Raw genomic sequence first — 22,550 nt, forward strand, 5'->3', positions numbered from 1 at the left:
CAAGTAGACCTAATATTATGTAGAAAAGTTTCAAAATAATGGAAACCAAAATAAAGACATACTTTATAGTAAAACAATATGTTTATTGTTTTCAATTTGGTATACAAGATAATAATTGACTGTTGAGGTGTTGTAAGTACTTGCAACTTCTGATTCTGTTTGGAAATGTTCTTCTTTTTACCTTTGTTCATCTTTGTGTACAAAGCTCCATTAGCTTCATCTTCTGTGACTTATTTCTCAGTCTGACTTGGAACTCTTTCATGTGCGCATAACCATAACTGACTTGCCTAGTTCTCAATTGAGCGTACCTTCTTTGACCTTTACATCCAACTGGACTTGAATTCAAGATATTCCGGAGGTAAAGTAAGGACAGGTATAGTGTATATTAGGATAATTCCTGGTAATTTCGTCTCGCTCTCTAGCTCCGTAAATAATTCACTCCAGATATTCTTTAAAATAAAAACATGTTTATTATTTAGTGATTAAGAATCGTATTCGTTGCATCACTTTATTGAAATAAATTAAACAACTTTAATATTTTTAATATTTATTTTTATTTTCATAAAAAAATAACATGGAGTACTTTATTACATGATTTGTTATGTCTTTACAACTAGGGAGCAGTCCATCCTTTTATATTCTGATATGTATATTTACGTAGTTACATCGCATGTCTTAGGTTTAATAATGTGTTACAGAAAGTTGTTTATTAGAATTTTGTATGGCAGAGATACTTTTGACATACTGCTTTTCGCATAACATTAATATTACTTCACAGATTTTTTTTCGCATTTATGTGACAGAAATCCCAATCCTAACCCACTTAGAAAATTCTGCCAAATGAATATTATGCAATATGACTATTATGGCAAGTATATATTTATGCGAAAGTATCATTCGAATTAAAGTTTTTCTGATACATGTTATGCGAAGTGTATTTCTGACAAATAATATTCTGTCAGATAAGAGTAATACCATGTCTTATCATGCATTTGTCGCGTCATTTTTGTCATGTGTCATCTTAGTGGAACTGCTTTCCGGGCGCTTGGGTCGGTTCCGCTTGGGCCACGGCCGGCCGCAGTGCACGGTGCTCACGTGCATCTCCATGGAACCCTTCGTGGTGAACACGCGCCCGCAGATGCCGCAGGGAATGTTATCGCGGATGCCCTCATGTGCCTGCAAAGATGTTTTAGGAAAAAAAAAAAACATTTACAGTACATATTGTTTGACGACCGGTCTGGCCTAGTGGGTAGTGACCCTGCCTATGAAGCCGATGGTCCCGGGTTCAAATCCTGGTAAGGGCATTTATTCGTGTGATGAGCATGGATATTTGTTCCTGAGTCATGGGTGTTTTCTATGTATTTAAGTATTTATAAATATTTATATATTATATATATCGTTGTCTAAGTACCCTCAACACAAGCCTTATTGAGCTTACTGTGGGACTTAGTTAATTTGTGTAATAATGTCCTATAATATTTATTTATTTATTTATATGGTGCTACTTTACCGCACTAGTACGAAAATTAGCATATTACGTTACTGTGTCAAAAATTTAAAGGGCCATATGTACTGTAAAACGTTGTACGATACATGTGCGAATAGATAATTCGCAACTCGTGTCGATTTAAAACACTCCCTTCGGTCGTGTTTTAATTTATCGCCACTCGTTTCGAATTTCCTATTTTTCGCACTTGTATCGTAATGTACTATTTTGTACTCATCGACTGTAATGGTTGAATTAAGATTTCCATTGGGTACGACTTTTCATGTATGGGGTCCCAACTCAACTATAATATTCATTTCGAGACGGTTTAGTCAACTATAATGAAATGGACCAATCATAGCTCGCCGCGATCAAGAGGACGAAACAAAACGATAGCTCAAATTATTTATTTATTTTAGGTTGTATAGTAGAATTGCTTCATAAGTCATAAACGCACATGTGACACCATTAATATAGCAACATCCATAGACTACGAAAACCGCTTACCATTGCTTGTTAGTCTCCATAGGCTACGGTGGTCAAAATCCAGAAAAATCTGTCTTAAAATAGAATTTAGCGCGGAGCAAGTACCAGGGCCTCATGAGTTACGAGAAGGTGTCGTTGCCCACCCGCCGGGGCCCGGCGGCCGGGGCCAAAATACAGTACTCGACTGAAAAGCTCTGTATCACGATTGTATAATAGTACATTACGATACAAGTGCGAAAAATAGGAAATTCGAAACGAGTGGCGATAAATTAAAACACGACCGAAGGGAGTGTTTTAAATCGACACGAGTTGCGAATTACCTATTCGCACATGTATCGTACAACGTTTTACAGTACATATGGCCCTTTAAATGTTCGACACAGTAACGTAATATGCTACTTCTCGCACTAGTGCTATAAAGTAGCCCCATATGTACTGTAAAATACTATTATGAAAGAGAATTTGAAATAGAGGTGTATTGTCACAGAAAACTTTTGTAGCAACGTAAATTTACTGCCATCTTTCAACACATACTTAATTAAAACTTTTAGAACGCCATTTGACTTTGATACTTATTCTTTCAATTTGTTAAATATAAAAACCGGCCAAGAGCATGTCGGGCCACGCTCAGTGTAGGGTTCCGTAGTTACTCTTCCGTCACAATAAGCTAAACTGGAGCTTAAAGTATAGTAAATTGTTAACCAAGGGATGAAACGGTACCTTTCACCCGAGTTAAACAAATAGGCAAATTTGCATAATCAGTACCTAATTAAAGTAAGTCTTTTTACTATGAAGGGAAAACTTTTTGCGATAACTCAAAATTCTCAAAAACAGCTAAACTGATCATCTCCGCTATAGTTTTCATTTAATGTCTTTCTTAAGCTCTACTTCCACGATATTTTTCATATTTTTTGGAGCTATGGTTCAAAAGTTAGAGGGGGGGGGACACATTTTTTTTCTTTCGGAGCGATTATGTCCGAATATATTCACTTTATCAAAAAATGTTTCTTGAAAACCCTTATTAGTTTTGAAAGACCTTTCCAACGATACCCCACCTCTAGGGTTGAAGCGAAAAAAAAATTTCACCCCCACTTTATGTGTAGGGGAGGTACCCAAAAAAAAAATTTTAGATTTTATTGTACGAAGTTGACTGCTTTATTGATTTATATATCCATGCCAAATTTCAGCTTTCTAGCACTAACGACCACGGAGCAAAGCCTCGGACATACAGACAGACAGACGGACATGGCGAAACTATAAGGGTTCCTAGTTGACTACGGAACCCTAAAAAGTGGCACCATCTTACCGCGCACTACCTAAAGGTTATGGCGCCATCGCTCGAAACGATGCCGCTATACCTTTGGCCTTTGATCTATTAGATGGCGCCACTTTTTGATATTTAACACATAAAAGTGAAAGAATAAGGATCAAAGTCGAACGGCGTTCTAAAATAATTATGTGTGGAAAGATGCATCTCTATTTCACAATTCTCTTTGCTATTATTTAATTTGAAAAGCGACTTTACAGTGAGATAGTGTCGTTTGAGGTTCTTCTTTACGCTGAAGGCGCGCGGGCACGCGGGGCACGGGTACGGCCTCTCTCCGGTGTGCGAACGTATGTGAACCTGCAATAAAAATGGTAAATACATTTTTCAAAAAAAAATATATCTTCATTGCTGACTGTACATTTCTTTGTCATATAGTAAACACCCCTATAATGGAACAGGCACCAGTAATGGGATGGTACAGACAAATCCTGTAAAACAAGTATTTACCATCAGTTTTTAATCGCTGGCAACATTTTACCATAAACAAGAGCCAAAGAGCTGCTTAAGTTTAATTTTTCATTAATATTTGTAAATTAATGGTGCTATACAACCCATGACTGGAGCAAAAAACCATAGTTTTAATTGGTTAATAATATTAAAACCAATTGCAGTAGCTTTCATTAAATACATAGAAAACAATTAGTTAGGTACCCAACATCTCCGAAACTATTAATGTATTCTTGATATAATTGACTTATATACCTGCATATGTTGCAGGTGTATGTGAGAAACCATATGCCTGCAATATGCATGTACTTCAAAATTACCTGCAACGCCGGTTTATTGAAAAATCTCTTCGGACATTCGTTGCAGGCGAACGGCTTCACGTTCTGATGAACCCGCAGCAAGTGATACCGGAGGAGGGCTGCGTTCTGTCACAATAGTGTTAGGTTAGCTCAACGTCACCGTACCTACCGATAATATTGTAGAACAAAATGTTAAATTACTTTGCGGTACATTACATTATTTTAGTATAGTATATTTACACGTCATACTTAAAAATCAAAATATATGCAGAATTGCTATTCCAGTAATCAAAAAGTTCCTTCTAATCCGGCTCTACAGTTACACAAGTTAGCCGGTATTGTACTGTAGTTACCAAATATCAAACATTTATTCAGCAAATAGGCCACTGGGGCACTTTTAAATAAATAATAAAATATAAATATTATAGGACATTATTACACAAATTGACTAAGTCCCACAGTAAGCTCAATAAGGCTTGTGTTGAGGGTACTTAGACAACGATATATATAATATATATAAATATTTATAAATACTTAAATACATAGAAAACACCCATGACTCAGGAACAAATATCCATGCTCATCACACGAATAAATGCCCTTACCAGGATTTGAACCCAGGACCATCGGCTTCATAGGCAGGGTCACTACCCACTAGGCCAGACTGGTCGTCAATTTTTACAAACAATAAAAATTACAAATATGGAATCGATGAAATAATATTGTTGGCAACATCAAGTCTACCCTACCACGCATAGGGTATAAAAGCCGGTGCAAACTGTTGCTCGGAACATTTTGCCTTCGGCTGCCGTCGTGTTTGCGCGAGCTACTTTGATATCGTTCCATGCTGTTATTTTATATTTCGTTATGTAATATAAAATGTGCGATTTGTTCCTTTAATTTTGTGAGATTTATTAGAGCTTTGAATAAAATAATTGTGATTTGTTATTCTGCCGTTTTTGTTCTCAAATCCACCCTGAGACCTTAAAATATATACTTTATTAGAGATGTATACTGTCTCTAAATGTCAAATTACACAAAAAAACCTGGATAAAAAAATAAAACCAACAAATACTAAAATTCTTTAGATATATGTATGTAAATAAAATCATAAATTTATCTTTAGATATGTAGAGGGTCTCCAAGACTTGAATACTTATGTAAATAATTAAAAGACAAAAAAGTTAATCAGACGAACAGACAAGAACCGAATGAAGTATCTCACGTTAATGCCACTCAAAAGCATGTTCCATCCTAGACTACATCGGCACTTTCCATCAGGTGAGATTGTGGTCAAATGCTTACCTTTTCCTAAAAAAAAAAAACATAATAACCCCGTGTAAGCTTAAACAGACCGGTCTCCACAAACAGCACCTGTTTACGAGTATGACGTGTATAATACCTTCATTCGGGAAAGTGGCGACCCGATCAAGGACGCCACCGCAAGCAGACTTCTAAGCGAGCATGACATGTTCAAGGTGCCGGGCTGTATTAGTTGATGGAGGGTAGATTCAGTTTTTTTCTGCCAACAAACTGTACTGCAGTTTGGCAGATTAGTAGTTTAAGGCTTTTTGTAATCTTCTTTTGATTCAAATAAATAAAAATAAAAAAACAACGAGTTGCACTCCGGGAGTGCTGGCAGAAGTGAAAACTTGAATATTAACGTTGTGCATTTTTGATATTTTGGAATGGTTAAGGAAAATAATTTTGTACGAATTGCTTTAATTATTAGTATTTGCTATAATATATATCAGTGACAATTTATATTACATTAAAAATGTAACTACTGGCTTCAATGACATGACAACAGTTTTTCAATCAGGTCACGTGTCCGTCTTACGAATTTTCAATCTGTCGAATCTGTCGGTCACGTGACCTGTCGCGAGTTTAAAATTTTTCCACCATCACAAAAAGTGCACAGAGCCGCTAAAGAAGTTTTCACTTCAAAAAATCAGTGAGATACATTTGTGCTTGTATGTTACAAAGAGTTAGTGCCGGATTAACGGGATTGTACTGTAGTTACCATCATGAAACGCCCGCACTGGTCGCACACCAGCGTGCGCCCGCGTGAGTAGTTGCGCGGGCAGGCTGCGGCTGCGGCTGCGGGCGCGTAGCGCTTCCCGAGGTGCTTGCGGAGGCTGTGCGTGTCGAACGCTGATGCGTTTTGGAATGACATGTCGCACTGCAACGACGACATATCAATTAAAAAATAAATAGGTCTGCCCTAGTGGGTACCCTGCCTATGAAGCCGATGGTCCTGGGGTCGAATCCCGGTAAGGGCATTTGTTTGTGTGATGAGCACAGATATGTTTTCTATGTATTTTCATCACACTTGCTCGAAGGCCTATTTTGTTCCCGCGGGAGTTATGGATTGTGAAAAAAAAGCTAGCTTTTTTTAAATTATGTCACTTATTTATACAAACCAAGTAGCATAAATGAGTTTTACTTTTAAATTACTGACGTTTAAAAAAAATAATAATAATAAAATAATAATAATTTATTCAGTAACTTGATAACTTAACAATATGCAGGTTGGCGTCTCTTTTTAAGTATACAAAATACCTTACGTTACGATACGTTTAGAATTTAATATTTTTGTTTATAGTTAAAATTATTTAATTTGATTAGTTTAAAAGCCGTTTAAAATATTTTTACATAATTTTCAATCGTGGCTGAATGCCGAATAGGTCTGTGCCTTCGATGCCTAACTTGTCAATAAATTACAAAATGGCGGACGAATGTTTGAATTAACACCGTATTTAAGAATTATTTCGCTTAAAATTTAGTTTTTTCTTCGCAAGTGTGATAAAAAACATTGTGTGTAACTCCGAAGGTAAGAATATTGCAAAGTCGGGTCTGTAATTCCCTCCAGCCTGCGGCTGTCGGGAATTATCACCCTCGTCTCCAAAACTTTACTCCCCTCGTTGCATAATGTAGTATTAATATTTGTATATTATATATATCGTTGTCTGAGTACCCACAATACAAGCCTTTTTGGCTTACCGTGGGATTTAGTCAATTTGTGTAAGAATGTCCCTATAATATTAATTTATTTATTGTTATTTAAAAAAGATAAAGACAGTTTATTATTCAAGAAGGCATATTACAATACGCTTATGAACGTCAAATAAAGCTTTATTTGGTGTAGCTACACCAAACTGAAAAACTGAAACACAACTTTAAATCATTGTAGTTATCCAAAATGATCCATATAGATCCAAAATTAAAAAGTTATCAAAGTACACTAAAAATTATTTTCTAAATTCTATAAAATGATACGCCATTCGATATAGTAAGTACGTAGGTTTACCTTTTGTTTATTTATTCATAATATGATGTCTGATTATCGCCATATTGTTTATTTTTTTGTCATATGCGGATTTAGGCGGAGGTCATGGGGGTTATGACACCTCCTGGACCCTGGGCTGGGTCTATAATGAATTAGTTTCAATGTTTTATTTACGAATAATTAGCTATTATTTGACTCTCCATTACTCGGGAACAAATATTTTTGACATGCACACAAATAAATGCCCTTACCAGGATTTGAACCCGGGAACTGCTTTGTAGGCAGGGTCACTATCTACTATACTCTGTATCTTTAGGTATTTAAATAAAAGTAAACAAAATCTAGTTGAGGGTAGATGAAAACATTACATGATCAAATAATGTAGGTTAAAGTCAGGTCGTTCAGTCACAGATCCAGGCGGTTTTGTATTTGGTTGGTTAACCAATAAATGTTATAACTACCCGAAAATGTACACATTGTTTGTTTACTTTTATTTAAATACCTAAAGATACAGCGTATTAGGAGGGCAAAAAAAATAAGGAAAATAATACCTCCTCACACCGATACGTCTCCTTCGGATGTGTCTCTTTGACGTGTTCCCGTAGCGCGTCCTCGCTCGCACAGTTCTCGCCGCACTGCTCGCACGGCCGCAGGTCGCCGTGCTCGGCGGCCGTGTCTGTGTGTCTGTTCAACGCCTCTACGCTATTGAAGTTGGCTGAGCAGACAGTGCACTTAAATTGTTGCGGTTTCTAAAACAAACGCAGGTAAAGTTTAAGTGTGTTTTTTTATTAAACCTGTTTTTTTCTCTAATATATGTATTTTACTGAAATTTTATCGTGAAAACACCCAATTATTTTCTTCGTGCCAACGTTAAAACACCTCGTTTGCAATGATTTAATTACAACCCTTGTTGCTTAATAGGCTAGATGACATTTTTTTATTAACGGTATCAATGGATCAGGTTTGTTTTTAGGATCAATTGTCTATATCGGACCCATTTTTTTTTAAATATTATAGGACATTAAGTCCTGTCAAGAAATTACAAAATGGCGGACAAATGTTTCATATGTGACCGTATTTAAGAATTATTTCGTTTAAAATTTTGTTTTTTCTTCACAAGTGTGATGAAAAACATTGCGTGTAACTCCGGGGGTAAGAATTCGGGTCTTTAATAGCCACCCCCGTATCCAAAATTTCACTTACCACAATTCTTATTCTTATTTATTTTATTCTTTTCGTTGCACAATGTACTATTGTAAGTCAATAAATGCACCTTGGTGTGAGTCAACTTCTGATGCTGTCTCAGGCCGAGTGGACTTATGAAGGTTTCCCCGCACTGGCTGCAGATGACGTTCTTCGTGGGGTGCGCCAGCCGCACGTGGGAGAAATACGACGTAGACTTGCTATAAGCAAAGAGAATTTGAAATAGATATGAATTGTCAAAGTAAATTTAGTAGCCTCAGTAAATTTACTGCAAGCTTTCGACACATGATTAAAACTTTTAGAACAGCATTTGACTTTGGACCTTATTCTTTCACTGATATGTTAAATTACAAAAAGTGGCGCCATCTAATAGATCCTAGGCCAAAGGTACGGCGGCATCGTTTCGAGCGATGGCGCCGGCGATGCCCGGTAAGATGGCGCCAGTGCGCTAGCTATACAAGGTGCCCGTGAGCATTGCGAGAGATTTTAACGGTGCATTCCTGGTAATCTTTGAAACTAAAATGTCATATAAAATTTTCTGGATTAGGCCTAGATTCAGAGATAATTAAATGTTTTTCGAAATCATTATTTCGCCATAAGTCGGTACAAAACACATTTTTGACTGCGGTATTGCCACTTTGAAGTCTAGTCTGGACATACCTCATGGGTGACTGGTAGAGAATGCCTTCTGGCATTAAGTCCGCCATTTGTACTCTTCATGTATTGTACAATAAAGTTTAAATAAATAAAAAAATAAATAAATACCTATTGATTGACATCGAAAAATTTAAAAAAATGTATTCGAGAGGCTACCCCCAAATAAACAAAAACTTTTTAGTTAATTTTAAGTTATGTGTTTATCAATAAAAACTACGTTTTATGTACAGGAGTCTTCAAAAAAGCGGCCAAGTGCGAGTCGGACTCGCGCATGAAGGGTTCCGTACCATTTAAGACGTATTAAAAAAAAATCTACTTGCTAGATCTTGTTCAACATTTTACCACTTTGGACACACATTTTACCACTTTGGGACTGTCTCTCGCGCAAACTATTCAGTTTAGAAAAAAATGATGTTAGAAACCTAAATATCATTTTTGAAGACCTATCCATAGATACCCCACACGTATGGGTTTGATGAAAAAATGTTTTTTTTTAATTTATTGACGTATTAAAAAAAAACTATTCACTAGATCTCGTTCAAACCAATTTTCGGTGGAAGTTTGCATGGTAATGTATATCATATTTTTTTTTTAGATTTTTCATTCTGTTATTTTAGAAGTTACAGGGGGGGGGACACACATTTTTTCACTTTGGAAGTGTCTCTCGCGCAAACTATTCAGTTTAGAAAAAAATGATATTAGAAACCTAAATATCATTTTTGAAGACCTATCCATAGATACCCCACACGTATGGGTTTGATGAAAAATTTTTTTTTTTTAATTTTTATGACGTATTAAAAAAAAACTACTTACTAGATCTCGTTCGAACCAATTTTCGGTGGAAGTTTGCATGGCAATGTATATCATATATTTTTTTTAGATTTTTCATTCTGTTATTTTAGAAGTTACAGGGGGGGGGGACACACATTTTTTCACTTTGGAAGTGTCTCTCGCGCAAACTATTCAGTTTAGAAAAAAATGATATTAGAAACCTAAATATCATTTTTGAAGACCTATCCATAGATACCCCACACGTATGGGTTTGATGAAAAAAATTTTTTTTTTTTAATTTTTATGACGTATTAAAAAAAAACTACTTACTAGATCTCGTTCGAACCAATTTTCGGTGGAAGTTTGCATGGCAATGTATATCATATATTTTTTTTAGATTTTTCATTCTGTTATTTTAGAAGTTACGGGGGGGGGGGGACACACTTTTTACCACTTTGGAAGTGTCTCTCGCGCAAACTTTTCAGTTTAGAAAAAAATGATATTAGAAACCTCAATATCATTTTTAAAGACCTATCCATAGATACCCCACACGTATGAGTTTGATGAAAAAAGATTTTTTGAGTTTCAGTTCTAAGTATGGGGAACCCCCAAAATTTATTGTTTTTTTTCTATTTTTGTGTGAACATCATAATGCGGTTCATAGAATACATCTACTTACCAAGTTTGAACAGTATAGCTTTTATAGTTTCGGAAAAAAGAAGCTGTGACAGAATCGGACAGACAGACGGACATGACGAATCTATAAGGGTTCCGTTTTTTGCCATTTGGCTACGGAACCCTAAAAAGGGGGAAAAAAAACATAAAAAATTTTTTTTTGTCGAATTTCACAAAAAGTCTTATAACATTTTTTGCTTCTGTTGCCATCAGGAATGCACCGTTAAAATCTCTCGCAATGCTCACGGGCACCTTGTATTAAAAATCTTCCTGGCAATTTAAGAAAAAAATGCATATGAGGCTGTGTGAATTATGTGTTTTCTCTATAAGCAAGTTTTTAATTGCTAAATTTAGTTATAAGGAGCTAGTTACAGTTTAATGTATACTTGACGCGGCGAATGATGATCCCCAGGACAGTTCCTCGAATTCGCTTTTGGATACACATAATTTAAAGAATAATTGTAGTAATAGGTTTTTACCGTATTTTTATTACCTATTTATAAATAATAAGTTTTTGGCAAAAATTTCATTTTTGGAACAAGCTTTTATCGCTGACTGTACTTTTCTTTCCACAGGCAACTAATACTCATCGAGACAATTCTAAAAACCCCAAACAGAATTAGGTTACGTTGTATTATCACAGAGTTCCTATGACCACCTCCTGTCTCCATCATCAGATCATCTCGATGGGACCATAATATTGCATTGTCACCCGACTTACATATGTATGCAAATTTTCAGCTTCATCGGAAACCGGGAAGTGGGTCAAATTTAACTTGCAAGATTTGATTAGAAACAGACAACGGTCAGGTGAAAGTAAATAAAAGCTTGTAAAAAAGTGTTTAAGTACCAAAAAAAGTCCAAAAACATTTGTAATTGACGGTTAGTCCATACGAAAATGACATGTCATAGAGATCAAGGTTCCCCGGGCCGGGTATAAGCATTTACATTTAGTTTAGTAATAAGGCATCTTAATTTTGTACTTTTCTTTTTCTAGATTTTATATTTGCATGCTTAAATAGAGAATAGAATAGAATTTGTTTTATTCATAAACACACAAACAGTAATAGATAGACATACACAAATGTCTCTGTTTGACCCAATGGTTGACTGGTAGAGAATGCCTTTTGGCATTAAGTTCGCCATTTGTACATTTTTCTTTATGTGTGCAATAAAGTTTAAATAAATAAATAAATAAAAGAGAACATAGTGAGAGTAAAGTGTCACGAAATGGCCTCATCTCAGCATGTTGCTGGCGACTTCCAGCGCTGATCTTGGACCCGGGTATGTCCTTAAACTACGTCCAAAAGAGAGGTATGGGCAATGTGAATGTCATCTCACCTTGTGTGGTAGGGCACAGCACAGCAGATGTCATTCCAGATCTAGAGCAGAGCCCAACTGGGGAAGTACCTCCACCTTACAGAAAACCGCAGCCAAATAACACTTGACCCTACTTATAGTATTGTGTTCCTGCCGGTGAGTAAGGTTGCCAGAGCTCAACGAGGGGGGTGGGGTTAGGGTCGGCAACGCGCATGTAACTCCTCTGGAGTTGCAGGTGTACATAGGCTACGGAGACTGCTTACCATCAGGCAGGCCGTATGCTTGTTTGCCACCGACGTAGTATCAAAAAAAAAAAATCTTCCAATGAGACCATCGAGTGCGAAATAATCACGGAAGGTAACAGACAAAAGGAAAGAAACGCAAAATAAACATGACGAACATACTTAACACTAAGTTTAAATAAAATTGCACGGACGAAACGAACGTACCGGTCTGTACCGGTCCGGTCGGTCGGAATATGGTGGACTTTATAATTAAAATTGCAACAACTTATTGTAACCCATATTCAGCAAATTAAACAATCAATCATTATACTGTGTGAGCGTGACAGCAATATAAATATGTGTGCTCAAAATACTACCTATAATACATACAAGTATCTATATGCAGACCTCGCCCGCGGCGTTTAAACTTAGTTGACACCTATGACAGACGAAATAAGACATGCAAACGAGACGTGATTCGCGAACCCGTGAATTTGTGAACCCTAAAGAATTGTGTACCCTGGTCGGGGCCCCTGTGTGAATCCCAATTCCCGGAGAAAGGTGAAAATTGTGTACCTACTTATCCCGTTTTCAAACATTGCGCGTGCAATAGAAATAGCAACATCTTTATACATATAATTACCCATACATGTAGTTATAATATATATATATATATGTACTAGTTGTAAATCTAGGGAAGAGCGGTGCCTCCCAACACAAGCATTGTTTTGCTTACCGGGCGGCTCCATCCCCTGCATCACAAGAATGTATATTATTATGAAATAAAGATTCTTTGTATTTTTTTTTTGTACATATGTAGACTAGACTCACAGGAAGGTCTTCCCGCAGTGATGGCACTGGAAGGTCTTGCCCTCGTGCATGGCGTGATGTTTCTTCGCTTGGTCCCTGAATTAACGAATTCATTATAATAATAATAATAAATGGTTGTGCCACGCTCTATTGGGATCGATCTATCATCACTGACAGGACTATTGTAGCCAATAAGCCTGACATCGTGATAATAGATCGATCGCAACGCCGGGCCGTGCTCGTCGACATCACCATCCCCCATGATGAGAATCTCGTGAAAGCCGAGAAGGACAAGTCCAGTAAGTACTTAGACTTGGCTCACGAGATAACTGCCATGTGGGATGTTGATTCGACGATCATTGTCCCGATAGTCGTGTCAGCGAACGGTCTCATAGCGAAGAGTCTCGACCAACACCTTGAGAGACTCTCGCTAGGTGGTTGGATCAAGGGTCAGATGCAGAAGGCGGTGATCTTGGACACGGCGCGTACAGTACGTCGGTTCCTCTCCCTGCGGCCCTGACCACCGGCAGCTTGGGCCCTGCCCCGCTGCTGGCGGCACCCTAGGTTAGGTTTTTTATAATGTGTTTATAATTATCTTTTGTATTGTTTTGCAAGTGTTTTTATATTTTACTTTTATATCCATATTGTAAAAAACATAATCCTAAGAAAGAGAAATAAAGGAATAATAATACAGCCTATATACGTCCCACTGCTGGGCACAGGCCTCCTCTCATGTGCGAGAGGGCTCGGGCTATAGTCCCCACGCTAGCCCAATGCGGATTGGGGACTTCACATACACCTTTGAATTTCTTCGCAGATGTATGCAGGTTTCCTCACGATGTTTTCCTTCACCGAAAAGATGGTGGCTTTTTTTGTGGTAGACGAGCAGACGGATCACCTGATGGTAAGCAATTACCGCCGCCCATGGACACCTGCAACACCAGAGGGGTGGCAAGTGCGTTGCCGGCCTTTAAGATGGGAGTACGCTCTTTTCTTGAAGGTTTGAAGGTGAAACACATTTAAAGCCGTTTTTAGTATAAAAGTTGAATTTTAGAGCAACTTTTAGTTAATATAGAACGTAAAACAAGCTTTTCAAAAAATTGGAAACAACCCTATTTGTTTAGCCCTCGTGCCTTGAAACCCTTGCAACGCTCAATATTCCATTTTTCGAACACTCGCTACGCTCGTGGATCAATTTTGGATTCTCACTGGCTCGGGTATCAATATTAGCACAAGCCGTTAAACAACAACTTTTCCCCTTGTAAAACATTTACTATTTCACACCAACTCGAAAAGCCTCTTTTTACTCCTTAAAAACTTAAGCCTTCAGTTCAGTTTGATACTGAAATATTCGCTAGCATGTGCGTAACTTAATTTCTATACATCTCGCTCGTACTATGTAGGAAGTAAGTTACGCAGACGTTAGCGATAATGTCAGTGTCAAATTTATTCTGTAAGGATTTTTCTTCTTCCTCGCGTTGTCTCGACATTTTGCCACGGCTCACGGGAGCCTGGGGTCCGCTTGACAACTAATCCCAAGAGTTGACGTAGGCACTAGTTTTTACTAAAGCGACTGCCATCTGACCTTCCAACCCAGAGGGTAAACTAGGCCTTGTTAGGATTAGTCCGGTTTCCTCACGATGTTTTCCTTCACCGAAAAGCGACTGGTAAATATCAAATGATATTTCGTACATAAGGAAGCGCTGGTGGCCTAGCGGTAAGAGCGTGCGACTTGCAATCCGGAGGTCGCGGGTTCAAACCCCGGCTCGTACCAATGAGTTTTTCGGAATTTATGTACGAAATATCATTTGATATTTACCAGTCGCTTTTCGGTGAAGGAAAACATCGTGAGGAAACCGGACTAATCCCAACCAGGCCTAGTTTATCCTCTGGGTTGGAAGGTCAGATGGCAGTCGCTTTCGTAAAAACTAGTGTCTACGCCACATCTTGGGATTAGTTGTCAAGCGGACCCCAGGCTCCCATGAGCCGTTGGCAAAATGCCGGGACAACGCGAGGAAGAAGAAGAAGAAGATATTTCGTACATAAGTTCTGAATAATTCTATTCTTGGCATTATTTGCCAAGCGCACCCATGAGCCGTGGCAAAATGCTGAAACAACGCGAGGAAGACGATGAAATATATAATTAAAACGTTGTAAGTGGGGCGACACTCCTCCCTTCGGCTTTTCTCGGCTCCGTTCGGCTCCGCATTGCTCCTATCAATTATTAGAGTTGGCACAACTTGACGTGCACGACCACAGATGACTTGAATTTTGACAACCCTAAATGACCGAAAGGGATAGTGCCAATGGCACATTAGAAAGGGACAGCACGATTCGTCCCTGAATCGCTGTCAATCTTCGGTTTCGTAGCAAGTGTCATTTGACGACCGGTTTGGCCTAGTGGGTAGTGACCCTGCCTACGAAGCCGATGGTCCCGGGTTCAAATCCTGGTAAGGGCATTTATTCGTGTGATGAGCATGGATATTTGTTCCTGAGTCATGGGTGTTTTCTATGTATTTAAGTATTTATAAATATTTATATATTATATATATCGTTGTCTGAGTACCCTCAACACAAGCCTTATTGAGCTTACTGTGGGACTTAGTCGATTTGTGTAATAATGTCCTATAATATTTATTTATTAATTTTTTTTTGTAGTGCTCTTATTTATTCTGTGACGTTGCACGCTTGTAAAATATAAAGTTCTCTGCTCAGAACTGACGTCTGCCTGCTCACGAAGCCGCACGAGTTGCATATAAACTTCAGTCGGTGTGTGTCCTGATGTTTTTGGCGCCTGGAATCACGCTGGAAGCGTATGGAACAGATCTCGCAAGAAAACGCGCCTTCACTCTGAAATTAAAAAAAAAGTCTCTCGATAGAAATAGAAAAATCTCGAAGTTTGTTTTCGGCCAAACTAATGTTGTATTTTCGGTAGTGTCTGCATAAATCTTTTTAATTTAAGATTAGTAGTTAAGTTAGAAAAATGCATGTTTTTTTGATATGAAATATATATATATTTTTTTTTTAATAAGGTCGGCATAAAAATAATCATCCATTTCCGTTTTGGCAAAAAAAATACCGTTTTTTGTCTACCTCTGCCCACGCCGTTAGGTAGGTGTTAAAAAAGCCAAAAAAATTGTTTTCGGTAATAATAGGTACAGTCATCTGCATTAATATTAATATGTTACTCTTCGAGGGCCGCAAAAATATGTGACACGACCTTATGGCTCTACAAATAGGATCGTGTCAGATTTTTCCGATCTAGAAAAATAAAAAGTAAAAATAGTATGCGTCGCGACATCTATTGTCAAGTAGCGGTACTGATACTTCCGCTACTCGATGCTAGATGTCGACTACGAAAATAATAAGCGATTTGGTACTAAAACCGATGTAAGGAGTGAACACTCTATGCTTACTTCTGATTTCTATATGACGAAGTTGTTGATAATACTAACTAACCAACCAACCACCACCAACCAACCAACCACCACCAACCAACCAACCACCACCAACCAACCAACCAACCACCACCAACCAACCAACCAACCACCAACCAACCAACTATGCTTCTTTGTTTGGCCTACTTGTTTGGTTGACTGGTAGAGAATGCCGCGTGGCATTAAGTCCGCCTCTTGTCACTGTATATTTTTTACTGTGCAATAAAATTTAAATAAAATAAATAATAATCTAATGATACTTACAGGGTTGTGTCTAGTTCGGTGGTTGTTGTACGTGGACTCCATATTGAACCCTTTTCCGCAAATCTCACACTGGAACGAGTTCTGGGACTTCTTACGCGCGGCGATTTCCTCCAGTTGCTCTTCCTGCGAATAACAAGTTTTTACAGTAATTGGGTGAATCAACTTTTTTTTGTTTTGTTATCCTGTCCCGTTGTCAGGCGCGGATACAAGGGGGGGGCCATAGGGGCAATGCCCCCCCCCTAAAACCCTGGCTCTCACATTACTAAATTGAGTAAATTTTTTTTTACCTTATTTTCTGTGCAAAAATATATGATTTTCTCAAAATGGCCCCCCCCTAAGCCAAATCTTGTATCCGCGCCTGCCCGTTGTCCAAGGGACAACAGTGGCACAGTTTGTTTGAAGAGACGTTGTATGCCGTTCTATTAACATGCTTAGTAGGGGGCCCATTATGGACATTGGTTATAACGACCACAAAAACGCAAGTTTAATACATTTAAGTACCATAAAATCAGTATTTCAATGAGCTTTTGTCCCCTGGACAACTAATAGTAACCATGGCAACGAGTGACGCTAAAAAGTTGATTCTCCCAATTATTAATTAGGAAAATGATTTAAAACAATACTATAGTTTATTTGTTTAACACTTATTTGTGACGCTCAATGGGAAAAGGTACCTAATGGTGGATGGAAAGAAGTATACTAAATCTAAAATATAAAACAAAATATCGCAAACGATAATTAGAAAGAAAACAAAAGTCACAGACGACCCATGTAACTGTATTATATTATATCCTTTAGTAGTTTTATATGGACTTTGGTATTAAATAAAGTGTTTTTTTTTTTTTAATTTACAGTGGTGTTGGGCGGGACACGTCGCCAGGATGACAGACAACCGAGGGAATCACAGACTGGCCTCCTGGAAGCCACCAGGTACAAGAAAACAAGGCAAACTTAAAGCGCGATGGACAGACGAGATAGTGAGACTGGCTGGTGATCAATGGATGCACAAAGCGAATAATAGAGACGTTTGGAAACTAGAGGAGGCTTTCACCTTCGAGTAGCGAGGGGTTCTTACAATATTAGATATGTTTAAAATACAATATTAGATTGTAGAAATAAGTTTAGTTAGATATGTGTATTTTTTTTGACCCAATCGACGTGGCCCTAAAGTAGCAAAGCTTGTACTATTTTTCTTACTTTGCATTATGCTGAGGCGAGCCTATTTCGTGGTAAACTATTTCAATATGATTATTATTTTTTTTGTAATATACACCGTGGGCCAATTAAACCCGACAGATTTTAACCACGCATTCCTGAGGTCATAAGAAGCAAAAAAGTTTATATGATTTTGGCCAAATTCAACAAAAAAATTTTTTTTTGCCGAAAAAAAATTCCCTTTTGCGTTTTCTGCACACGACACGTTATTTATTTTTACACCTTGGTGAAAAAAAATCATTACAACGAATAAGTAAAGTTTTTTATTTATTTACAGACGAAAATTGCGAGTTTATTTTAAAACTTTAATATCTGTCAGTAGGTATGTCTAAACCAAGTCACATAGTGGCAGCATCACATCGCCTTTTTAGGCGTTTTTGACTAAGTTATAAAAGAAACAAATTTTCACAGAAATGTCATTATCTCTAAAACAAGACCGATTTCAGAAAACATTGTATGACATTTTAGTCTCTAAATGCGGTCAAGAATACACCTTTGAAATCTGTCGGGTTTAATTGGCCCACGGTGTATACATAAAAAACACCCATGACTCAGGAACAAATATCTGTGTTCATCACATAAATAAATGCCCTTAACGGGATTCGAAAAAATAACTAAATCGGGGTAGAATTAGAATAGACTGAGTCGTTCTCACCTTGCTCAAGGTCACAATTTCCACTTTATAATCACTTTCAAATTTAGCAAAATCAAACACCGGCAAATAATTATTTTCTGGATTCCTTTTTATATAATCACGACTCTTAGATTTCATCATAATTTTCATATCTATTTTCTTCTTAAGAGCAGCAGTCTCTTTCAACTTTTCTTGTCTTAATTTTATGGGCATTCTAATTATTTTTACATCACTGACTCCATTTACTTCAAATTTATTTTTAGTTTCAATATTTATCTTAATATCTCCTGGAATACTGATACCGCTACTTTCCCCAATAGCTGTTTCCATATTTTTCTTGATAGTGTACCCAATTGTTCTCATTCGACTTTTAATATATTGCAGTTTATCTTTACTTATATTAAGAACCTGCTTTTGATTTTCATATTCAACTTTTGAATCAGTTTTCTTTATTATTCCATCTACTCCAACAAATTTTACATTCGGTTTTTTAATTTTACGTTTTTTAATATTAAGTTTTTTCTTCGCATCTTTCATTTTTGTATCAGTTATTTCTATAGTACCATCTATTTGATTCAGTTTTACACTTGGTTTACGAAGGTCATTGTTTGCATTCAACACTTGCTTTAAGTTTTCATCTGCTATCTTTGTATCAGTTTTCTTTACAACATATTTCACATTTGTTTTAAGAATATTATTATGAATCGACGTTTTATTATTATATTCATATTTCGAATCAGTAGATTTCGCATTTGGATTGTGTCTCCTCATAGCATGGTCGACATCAGCAAAGTCTAAATTTGGTTCAAGGGTTATATTTATATCCTCTGGGTCAATATCATTCAGTGGGAGATCTATATCTGTAGTATCTATGCAATCCATGTTTGTGTCAGTTGCCGGTGTATCCATACATTCTATGGCTGTGTCAGCTGGTGCTATATCTATACATTCTATGGCTGTGTCAGCTGGTGCTATATCTATACATTCTATGGCTGTGTCAGCTGGTGCTATATCTATACATTCTATGGTTTGGATTTCAGTTAAAGTTAGGTCCAGGAATGGGTTGGAAGTATTTATTTTGTGGATATCTTCCATATAATGCTGAAAAAATAATTACCATTTTGAAAAATTTAAATAGCATCACTCTTCTGTATTAAACTTAACAACCATGTTATACAATGTCAAGCGAACATGGCAATTTACATGATAGCAACTATTTCTATTTGTTTCAAATATCAGTACGGAAATATTGGAAAGTCACATATCTTATACCTTTAAACGAGCAATTCTTGTATATATATATGTATATATATTTCTGTGATCTCGGAAACGGCTCTAACGATTTCGCTGAAATTTGGTATATGGGGGTTTTTGGGGGTATACAATCTATCTAGATTAGTCTTATGTTTGGGAAAACGCGTGTTTTCGAGTTTTCATGCGTTTTTCTTTCGACGCAGAATATGGTCGCTAATTTCGTGTTATCGGCCATTGTCCGTCTGGTCCAGCGGGTTAAGACGCGGACTGCTAAACGAGTGTTACGCGTTCGAATCTCGCCCGGTGACTGACTTTTTTTTTTATATGTTCAAGTTTAAATATAATTTTTTAATTTTTATTGTTTTGGACAAGTTTAATTTAGTAAAAAAATATAGTTAAGATTATCACCTATAGACCACCATATTACAATAAATAGTTATAACCGAGCAAAGCTCGGTCGCCCAGGTACTACGAATTTAAATCTTAAATCAAATATGTTAGTTTAGCTTAATGGTTAAATGTTTTAATTATAGGTGGTTATTATGTATGCAACAAACGTAAGCTATATCTGAGCGAACGTAATAATAGTTATCCTGCTGTTCTAAGCTTTAGTGTAAGTATGATTTTACCCATGGCAATGTTATAAACACTAAGTTGTTAAAAAGTTTATAATGAGCGCCTATAGCTCACTAAACTGTATTAATTTATTGTTATTACTGTCTAGGATGGAAATGTACACTAGATTAAGTAATTACATTGTACTAAATTATGTTAAATAATGAATCATAAAAAAAAATGTTAAATATCCTGGTTTGAATACATAAGTTACAAGAACTGTGTTTTATTAGTAAAAATAGTTAAATATGTTTTTATTGCGCAAGCATCATGTAAGTACACAATAGAATGGGTCTTCTAATGTAACATAATAGTTATTTGTTTTACAAGGCGGCAGAGTTGTTGTCTAACCTCTCAAGCTAATATTGATACCCGAGCAAGTGAAAGATTCCAAAATTGAACCACGAGAGTAGCGGAATATTGAGCAGTGCGAGGGTTAAAGAAATTTTGCCACCAAGTGAAACAACATTTTTCACCACACCAACACAAGGAAAATACTAACTGTAAAATATAAAACAAAAGCAAATCAATGCAAAATGAATGATATTAAACATTTATCATTCAAAATTATCATTTAAAAATTAATTCTACCAGCCAACATAAGGAAACAACTCAAAATTTGCCTCACATGTGGATAAAATGCAACTTACAACCAAAAAAAATTTTTTTTGCTAAATATTCTTAAAACTCATATAACATTTTTTTGTTCTTTTGGCCTCCAAAGTGCATCGTTAAAATCTTTCGGGTTCCTCGTGTTACACCGTGTATATTATATAGTACTAGTATTAGAGTTTATTGTTCTTATTTACTGACAAATTTGGTTGGCTAGACTATTCAAAATGTGTACCTTCTCTTTGACGAGCTCCAAGGTTAAACTCTGTTGTGTGTGCAGGCACATGTTTCTAAAAGATGCACTTTTAAGCAGTTGAGTGCCGCAGTACACACACAGGGACTGCGGAAGTTGGTCTTGGTCAACCTAAAATTATAGTAACAACTATGTTAAGTAGGCAGGCATGGTTGTTTGGTTGGTTGATGGGTAATCCCTTTTTATATTTCAGATACAGTTTTTTTGCTTAACTTTGTGCAATCAACCTCTTAGTTAAATATCTGGAATATAAATATACAGCTTGTGCGATTGTACAAAGCTTAAGTGTACAATAGGGTACTTTCCTAGTAGACAAATCAGTTTCTTTTTTAGAACAGTCAAAATGATTTGCAAGTTACCTACTTTTTTTAGTTCTTTTATAGAATAATAAATTTTTCGAAAAAATAACTGCCATCTATGTTTTTCTAATAATTATCTGGTGCTTTATTTTAATAAAGTTTAATCTTTAATGTAAAGTTTATTACTCTCCTATATTGTAGTGTAGACAGTTATTTCTTCTCTGATATTTTTCACTGTAGCTATGATATGCTGTTAAATTTATTTGTAACATTTGCGCTTACTTGTAAAGCATGCTGTGTACACTTGTTTTGGAACTTGTGCTAGTTTTTAAGCCATAATATGCAATTGTATGTTTGTCATGATATTGTATGATATCTGTTTAGTGTACCTAATAAAGTAAAATAAAATATTAATATCTGGGATATAAATTAAACCATCATTTAGACGCCATTACGTACCTAGCTTTTATAAATACGAGTATTTTATGTATTTATGAGGATTTTATTAAAATGAAATTGTAGGTAATATTGAGAGGTTTAGGAGCCCTCTCGCGCATGAGAGGAGGCCTGTGCCCAGCAGTGGGACGTATATAGGCTGAAAAAAAAAAAAAAAAAAATTGAGAGGTTTAAAAACAGTAAAAAAATATATTTGTTACTTACATAAATCCCTGTGATGTGCGCGAAGGCGTCTGCAAGTTTATATTCATGAATATTGAACAGTCTCCCGTGGGTCGACAGACAGGCGCGGCAATACAACAAGGAGTCCACACTTGTGGACTCATTTTGTGTTACATCCATGGTGAACAATTCGCGCCAATATTGAGTTCTGAAATAGATCAGAATAAATTGCTCATTTCTAACCTAGCTGAAACACGTTGAAAATAGAATGACAGAATGAGAATAAAATACATCATCTGCAATAAATAACATAAACAATGGGCATAAGGGCATGTACTGTCAATGTCGCTCTGTC

The 22,550-nt window shown here is 36.6% G+C and overlaps 2 protein-coding genes across 2 annotated transcripts in view; both read right to left on the reverse strand.

The window, feature by feature from the left end:
* Positions 1 to 19,023, reverse strand: part of LOC133532546 (zinc finger protein 761-like) — a 110,983-nt gene extending 91,960 nt beyond the window's left edge. The window contains exons 1-9 of the mRNA XM_061871271.1: positions 18,566 to 19,023; positions 16,696 to 16,818; positions 15,717 to 15,844; positions 13,016 to 13,090; positions 8,608 to 8,737; positions 7,886 to 8,083; positions 6,069 to 6,227; positions 4,067 to 4,171; positions 3,498 to 3,596 (exon numbers count right to left, since the gene is read on the reverse strand). Coding sequence (XP_061727255.1) covers positions 3,498 to 3,596; positions 4,067 to 4,171; positions 6,069 to 6,227; positions 7,886 to 8,083; positions 8,608 to 8,737; positions 13,016 to 13,090; positions 15,717 to 15,844; positions 16,696 to 16,818; positions 18,566 to 18,907 — 1,359 coding nt within the window. The 5' untranslated portion in view covers positions 18,908 to 19,023. The remainder of the gene's footprint in view (positions 1 to 3,497; positions 3,597 to 4,066; positions 4,172 to 6,068; positions 6,228 to 7,885; positions 8,084 to 8,607; positions 8,738 to 13,015; positions 13,091 to 15,716; positions 15,845 to 16,695; positions 16,819 to 18,565) is intronic.
* On the reverse strand, positions 18,945 to 22,527 carry LOC133532842 (uncharacterized). Its single transcript, XM_061871696.1, has 4 exons — positions 22,238 to 22,527; positions 21,261 to 21,389; positions 19,045 to 19,645; positions 18,945 to 18,952 (listed from the first exon to the last, which is right to left on the reverse strand). The coding sequence occupies exons 1-4, from the start codon at positions 22,373 to 22,375 to the stop codon at positions 18,945 to 18,947; spliced, it is 876 nt and encodes a 291-aa protein (XP_061727680.1). The 5' UTR covers positions 22,376 to 22,527.
* Positions 22,528 to 22,550: the final 23 nt, after the last annotated feature.

Source organism: Cydia pomonella, chromosome 27, assembly GCF_033807575.1.
Source record: "Cydia pomonella isolate Wapato2018A chromosome 27, ilCydPomo1, whole genome shotgun sequence".
NCBI classification, from domain to species: Eukaryota; Metazoa; Arthropoda; class Insecta; order Lepidoptera; family Tortricidae; genus Cydia; species Cydia pomonella.